General features: G+C 45.7%; 1 protein-coding gene across 1 annotated transcript; it reads left to right on the top strand.

The window, feature by feature from the left end:
- The first annotated feature begins 3,221 nt into the window (after positions 1-3,221).
- LOC125530419 lies at positions 3,222-6,870 on the top strand. Its single transcript, XM_048694821.1, has 7 exons — positions 3,222-3,495; positions 5,614-5,722; positions 5,874-5,936; positions 6,040-6,087; positions 6,183-6,245; positions 6,400-6,460; positions 6,582-6,870. The coding sequence occupies exons 2-7, from the start codon at positions 5,618-5,620 to the stop codon at positions 6,620-6,622; spliced, it is 381 nt and encodes a 126-aa protein (XP_048550778.1). The 5' UTR covers positions 3,222-3,495; positions 5,614-5,617; the 3' UTR covers positions 6,623-6,870.
- Positions 6,871-7,690: the final 820 nt, after the last annotated feature.

Here is a 7,690-nt window from a genome sequence, read left to right as displayed (position 1 = left end):
ACATCACAACGTAACTGGGTGACTATAAAGATGCTCTATAGGTGTCTTCGATGGTGTTTGTTGAGTTGGCATAGATCGAGATTAGGATTTGTCACTCCGAGTATCAAAGAGGTATCTCTTGGCCCTCTCGGTAATGCACATCACTATAAGCCTTGCAAGCAATGTGGCTAATGAGTTAGTTACGGGATGATGCATTACGGAACGAGTAAAGAGACTTGCCGGTAACGAGATTGAACTAGGTATTGAGATACCGACGATCGAATCCCGGGCAAGTAACATACCGATGACAAAGGAAACAACGTATATTGTTATGTGGTTTGACCGATAAAGATCTTCATAGAATATGTGGGAGCCAATATGAACACCCAGGTTCCGCTATTGGTTATTGACCGGAGACATGTCTCGGTCTACATAGTTCTCGAACTTGTAGGGTCCGCACACTTAACGTTCGGTGACGATCAGTATTATGAGTTTAAGTTTTTTGATGTACCGAAGGTAGTTCGAAGTCCCGGATGTTATCACAGACATGACGAGGAATCTTGAAATGGTCGAGACATAAAGATTGATATATTGGATGACTATATTCGGACACCGGATGAGTTCCGGGGGTCATCGGATAATTGTCGGAGTGCCGGGGGGTTATCGGAACCCCCGGGGGATCTAATGGGCCAAAATGGGCCTTAGTGGAGAGAGAGAGAGAGAGAGAGAGCCGGCCAAGGCAGGGCCGCGCGCCCCTCCCCTCTAATCCGAATTGGACTAGGGAAGGGGGGCGGCGCCCCCCTTTCCTTCTCTTCTCTCCCTCTCCTTCCTTTCCCCTTCCTCCTAGTTGGACTAGGAAAGGAGGAGGACTCCTCCCCTCCTTGGCGCGCCCCATGGATCGGTCGGCCTCCCCCCTTGCTCCTTTATATACGGGGGCAGGGGGCACCCCAGAACACACAAGTTGATCATTGATCCCTTAGCCGTGTGCAGTGCCTCCCTCCACCATAATCCACCTCAGTCATATCATTGTAGTGCTTAGGCCAAGCCCTGCGATGGTAGCTTCATCATCACCGTCATCACGCCATCGTGCTAACGAAGCTCTCCCTCGACACTCAGCTGGATTGAGAGTTCGTGGGACGTCACCGAGCCGAACGTGTGCAAATCGCGGAGGTGCCGTACTTTCGGTACTAGGATCGGTCGGATCGTGAAGACGTACGACTACATCAAACACGTTGTCATAACACTTCCGCTTATGGTCTACGAGGGTACGTGGACAACAATCTTCCCCTCTCGTTGCTATGCATCACCATGATAGATCTTGCGTGTGCGTAGGATTTTTTTTGAAATTACTACGTTACCCAACAGTATTTGCCTAGGAATGCGTATATAGCTTGGCTCTTGCATGAGAGCTCACTCCCCTTACTTTTTCACATATCTCTCCTCCACATAGGCAAAAATGCCATCTAAGCGGGCTATAAGCCCACTATTGTACTTGCTCTAAGATGTTGCCCGAATACCAAACAGAGGACGTGTTGTTTTAAATCGGACGGTATTGCCCCTAATGTGCTACTGAGAGAGGCTGGGGTAATCAGTCTAGGGCATGCATACGATTGGTTGAGCTTGTCGTTGGCCGGAATTCTCGCGTGCATGTGCCTCTCTCTCTCTCTCTCAAAACAAGTCTTCATGCGTACTCCCTCCGTCCGAAAAAAGCTTGTCCCAAGCTTGTCTCTCAAATGGATGTATCTAGCACTAACTCGGTGCTAGATACATCCATTTGAGGGACAAGCTTTTTCAGGCGGAGGGAGTATCTCTTTTGCATGTGTCTCTTCTTGCATGCAAGCCTTGGGAAGGAACAAGGGACATGGGGGAGAAAGATGGGAGTTATTGTGGTTGTATGTGCGATGGAAGCGGGTGGGGAAAGAGGAGTGTAAAGATGCTAAGACACGGAGCATTGCAGGAAAGACAAGATTTTCTTGAACGCAAACAAATAAGAACCTAAGGGGGTAGTTGTGAACTTGTGATGCACAATGCTTATGGTTTGAATTTCGTTAGTGAATTTGAACTTGAAGTTGATATATTGTTTCATTATGTGTGTTATTTGATCATGGTGTGTTTCAATATGTATGCGATTAGAGTAAAAGAGAAGAAGGTCAAAAAAATTGGGCACCAGTTTTACATCATGTATTAAAGTGCTAGGAGCCGCGGTACCAAAAACCTTTTTCTCTCCTATCCTAAAAACGTTTTTTTGCACCAAGTTTTCATCTATTGGAGATGCTTTTTTTCAGAAGGCATGGTTCATGTGCTAGAGGATTTCCACGAGTAAAGTCATTTTCTCGCTTCGTTTTTGCCTTGACGGTTTGGTGGCAGCGGCGTGGAATAAATATGCTTCGGGTTTGATTCCGATGGGTCGCTGTGAGGCATTCGTTGGTGGATCTTGTAGCAGACTAACCGATCGAGCCTGGTGCGGCGGTGGTGCCAACCTTGAGGTGGATTTTATGCCCTGGCCCCGCCGTCATGGTGACGCACGCTCCGGCGTCAACATGGGGGCATAGAGCTTTTGTACGAGCGTGGTGACTCTGGATTTGTAGGTTCTCGTCGGTGGCGGCGCTTTGTCGTCATCGTTCAACAAGCCGACACAAGTGGTGGCATAGTTCCAATATGGCTTATTTTCGGCGTGCTGGTCCTCCTGGATGGAGGATAGTGACTTCCTGACGTCTTTAATCTGTGCGCACAACCAAGGTTTTCGTTGGCTCCGGTAGGGAGCGGCAACCGCGGCACGCCCTCATCCCGTGTTGGAGGTAGGGCTAGATTGGTTCCCCGGGGTGCAATTGTATTTTTTTTATTTTTCTAGGGTTGTGTTGTACCACTACTTATTTTCAATATAATTTAGGGTTCTTCTTGCAAAAAGAGACCTTGATAAGTGTCATTCGTGTGGCACAAACACATAGCAACTTCGAACGTTTTCTATGATAAATTTGATGAAGCGAGAATGGTAACGTTAGTTGTTAAGCAGGCAATTTTGTTTTCGAACGGCAATTTTCAGTTTTTTGGGGGTTCTTCAAGTGGCAACTTTAGTTGTAAAAAACGTCGGCTGGAGTGCTTCGTGCCGCATGTAACGCTTATCAATTGGGAAAAAAAATGGCATTTTCAGCGGAGAAGTAATAAGGAAAGAAAAAGATCTACAGGAGATTGAAAAAAATCCACAGGAAGAAAAATGTCCTTTTCTCCGGTGACCGGCCGAGTAGCAACTTGCACGGCCGGCCCGGCAGCCTACGATAGCAACGGCCGAAATCCAGGGCGACCGGGCCCCACACGGAGCTATTTCTTCCGTGCATCTCAGAATTCGAGACCAATCCGATCGCAGCAGCATCAGCAGCAGCAGCCAACAAACAAACATACCTCCACTCATTGGAGAGCCGCTGCTGCTCGCCGGCCCTCCCTCGGTTCCCCATTTCTCCACCTCGGAGCAGCCGAGCCGACGCCTCCCTCGCCGCCAGCGTCTCCGTGACCGTAACCGTGAGTGATCTCCTCCTCCTCTTCCGCTCAGAGTCCGAGCAACTTACTTACTTAGCTTGCCGTCGGGGCTGGGTCGTTGGCCTGCTGTCGCCGTAGATTGGTAGATCCCGCCGTCGCTAGATCCGGCTGGTTTCTCGGCGTTGCCTCGTCCGAATTTGGGAGGAGAGCGCGTTCTCGGGTAATTTTGACTAGTCAGCGTTCGCCGGCTGGTTTGTTTTCTGATCCCGGATGTGCGGGAGAAAATTAGCAAGAGAATTACCCGGACTGCCACTGATCATGTAGGTTAGGTGGTGCCGACGGTCCAGAGGGAACGAGAGATCCGCACATGCTTCTTGCTCAGAGTTGGGCATAATTCAAGAATACTTTACCTCTGCTTCTTACTATGTATGTATGTTTAGGATGGATAATTCAACAACAAGCTGGTGCAGCCAGCTGTCAGCAGAGCACGAACAGGGGATCAGAACATTCTGTTAGATTCTAGGTCACGGAGGATTGTGCGCTTTATGAGAGCATTTTGGGTTGTCATACGGTCAAACAGATTGCAGGCACCTGCTGGAAGTCCCGTCTACTAGGATAGTGTCAATTTACCTGGCATTCAGGGACAAGATAGTGTTCAGATTTGTACAGCAAGCAAAGAAACCACACCAGTAGTAGTCACCAGTCCTCATCCTGTGGTGCCGACGGTTTCTTACTATGTCTGTTTAAGATGGATGATTCAACAACCAGCTGGTGCGGTCAGCTGAGCAAACAAGCAAATGAAGTGGCAGAGACCATGCGTGTGTCAGCAGAGCAAGAACAGGGGATCAGAGCATTCTGTTAGATTCTCGATCACGGAGGATTGTGTGCTTTATGAGAGCGCTTTGTGTTTTCATGCGTTCAAATAGATTGCAGGCTTCTGCTGGAAGTCCATCTACTAGGATACTGTCAATTTACCTGGCATTCAGGGACAACCCGCTGTTCAGATTTGTTTAGCAAGCAAAGAAAACACACAAGTAGTAGTGAACTAGTCAGTATTCCGATCTTGCCTTGTTATACTTAGGCTCTGGATGACAATATGTAGATAGAGTCGTTCTGTGTACCACTAGGGATGCCGGGGTATCAAACTGCTGCTTCATTTCTGTATCTAGAACCACGGTAGGAGGTGTTACCATTTAGAAGCATTAGCTTGTTTTTGCCCAATTATGTAAAGAAAGTATTGGACCTGATGGGCTAAAAAAGAACAATCTGTGTGGATCCTCTGGTTAGTTGTCGATAAAACAGATACTCAAGGTTTCTGCTTGTCATGACAGACTAACATTGAGTTTGCTTGTACTTGATTTTTTGTTGATCCAATGGGCTGTAAAATGAGTTGATGTGCTGACCAGTGGGTTGCATTTAACATTCTTATAAAGATTTCGAAACATATATTTATTAATAAAAAACAGTTTGATCTGTTTAAGTTCTCATATTGATGTTTATTTGTTCTATCGATCAAGAGATAAACACACGTTTCTTTCGTACTGGCCTTCCCAGTTATTTTTGTTTTTGGATGGGCTCATCCACAGGCCACGGTTTTTATAGGATATTCATGTTAGCATACCTGACGCCATGAAGATGGGAAGCATATAGTTTCTTTTTTGAATGACAGATAGGAAGCATAGTAATACAACTAACAAGAGAAAAGTAATGTCTTGATTTCTGTAACTGAAGCACATTCTTTGACTTCGAGTAAGTTGTTCAGATTTGCCAACATCAATTGCTCATTATAGGGGGTACTCATTGGCTGAAAATAGCAGAGCGATAATATTTAGCTACAAGTAGCACACCCATTACGATTTACAAGGCTGAGAACTAATCCAGAAACTAGCAGTGCAAAAACTAGCTAAGGTTCCTTGATTATAATGTTTAAACCGAAAATAATAGTAGTATTACCGATTCAAAATACACAAGCTATTTAAAAATGTTGCCATTTTGTTCTAAGAGTCAAACTGCAAATAGTCAACAACATTGGACAATAGTAGCCTCTGTTTTGGTTTATCTCAAACTCTATTGCTCAAACATTTCATGCCTTAAAAACAACTTTTCACTTTAGTGCTATATAATGTGATAAATACTAACATCTGTATCTTTTGTTTTTAGCACCATGTCGGGGATGAAGGACGCCAATGCTGCTGGGCATGATAATGTTGGAAATTCTGAACCTATGGACCAAAGTGGAGATAATGCCATGCCATCGGCTCAGCAACAGGTTATTTTCAGGACTAGTTCTGAAGATTATATGATCATTTAAATGCTAGTCTTGTATATTCTGGTTAATTGAGCAACAAAGAAGGTTGGTCTCTATAGCTGCCATGATCAATTACCTGTGGTTAACATCAAGCACAATCTGTTATGCGCAGGAACAAGTAATCAAGAAGAAGTTTGGAGGACTAATTCCTAAAAAGCCACCGCTCATCTCAAAGGTACTTGAATTTGAATATCTCATGCCAAAATTGAACAGTCCATACCAGTTACTGCATAAAAAACACCAGTTCTCAGCATTTAAATTGCTCTTAATAATTGTAGGATCACGAGCGGGCCTATTTTGACTCTGCTGATTGGGCTCTCGGAAAGGTATTAAATTATCCTTCTGTAGCTTCAGTTCGATTTTTGTTTGTTCAGTGCTTGAGTTCCAATGAACTGTTTTTTTTGGATATTTTGCTTTGCAGTCTGGACAGCAAGGTGTTGCAAAACCCAAAGGACCGCTCGAGGCACTCAGGCCAAAGTTGCAGGTACTACTTATCATATGCTGGGAGCAGCCAAACTTGTGTTTTTGTCAAGTTCATCTTTGATTTTGCCTAAAAAGGTTCAGTTCTTCTGAGTTCTGAAGGCCTGCAAAATAAATGTGCATCATAAACTCATCCCTGTACACTGCTCTTATTTCAGCCCACACGACAACAGCAACAGCGTTCAAGGAGCTCTATCTACAGTTCATCCGAAAACGAGGGTATGTTACTGATGGTTTTGCATTAATCTCATCTTTTAAACGTGTAATGACCTACCTACCAATCGGTCCCTTGTATACGCTGGAATGGCCCCTCTAAACAATTAGATGCACAAACATGCAGATGGAGATGGCGCTGGGTCGGAGGACATGAATATCAACTGATCAACAGCGTGGAATCTCGTGTTGTCGGTGCGAAGGGGCCTCGTCGTCTAAAGAAGCAGCTTGCTTTCATTGTCTGTGGACCGCAGGGAAGGGATGTATGCTTGCGTCCATAGATAAGAAAAGAGACGGTTGTAATTTCAAGGACTGCGGCTGCGGGTTTGTACTTCATCGAACAGCTACCTTGCTATGTGCCCATTATAGACTGGACCATTGTCCTATTTGTGAATGGATATCTCTGTTTTTGAATATCCAGTGATCAGCGTACTACTACTTACCATTCTGACTTGCTGAGTTGCGTTGCATCACATTCAGTGTTTAGGCTTCTGAATGTGCGTCGTATTCTTGTTCTCTTTTTACAAATTATATACAAAAGCACAGAGGGAGGGGAGGGGAGGTACAAAAGGGGGGAAACATTCTAAACTGAGCTAGACAAGAGTGCTGAGCCACAAACGAATATCATCAGCCTTGACTAGGGAAACCCTGAATGTAAGAAAAAAAGGCATTGTTTCCTAAAGTTCTGAAACCAGGAGCTAGGGCCAGTGCTAATATTGCCAAAGATCTTGGCGTTTCTTTGCTTGGAGATTGGCCAAGATGCCATGGTCAGGCTTTCGATGAAGAATGGCTTTCCAAAGGTGGATTAGAAACGTCCTGTAAAATACAGTAAGTATCATTTAAGAAATTAAGGTGGATGCCAATTTTCTGCCATGAAAAGGAGATGGTCTTTGGTCATTTAAGGCGATGGTATTGATTCGAGCTCAACAACACGTGCTACGTTTATCTGAAGTCTCAAGATGCCTAGACAAAGTGGTGCGGGCTGGACAGCGCCGTGCGGTCTCCGTGTCAGTGGGACGTAGCGATCGCACGCACGCACGCACGGGCGGGCCGTGTTAGGCGCGGTGGCGCCATCGCCCCAACGTGGCCTGCCTGCCTGCTTTTCCATCAGCTTCCAGGAAGCTCGCTCGCAAAGAAAACCCACGAGGAGATGACTTGACAACACCAGCACCACCAGAACGACATGCCTGGCTGGCAGTGGCAGGCAGAGGCAGGCATGACAACTCTCGCGCGATC

Source organism: Triticum urartu, unplaced genomic scaffold (assembly GCF_003073215.2).
Source record: "Triticum urartu cultivar G1812 unplaced genomic scaffold, Tu2.1 TuUngrouped_contig_6300, whole genome shotgun sequence".
Taxonomy (NCBI): Eukaryota; Viridiplantae; Streptophyta; class Magnoliopsida; order Poales; family Poaceae; genus Triticum; species Triticum urartu.
The sequence above is the reverse complement of the archived record's forward strand: the minus strand, read 5'-3'. Positions and strand labels throughout refer to the sequence as shown.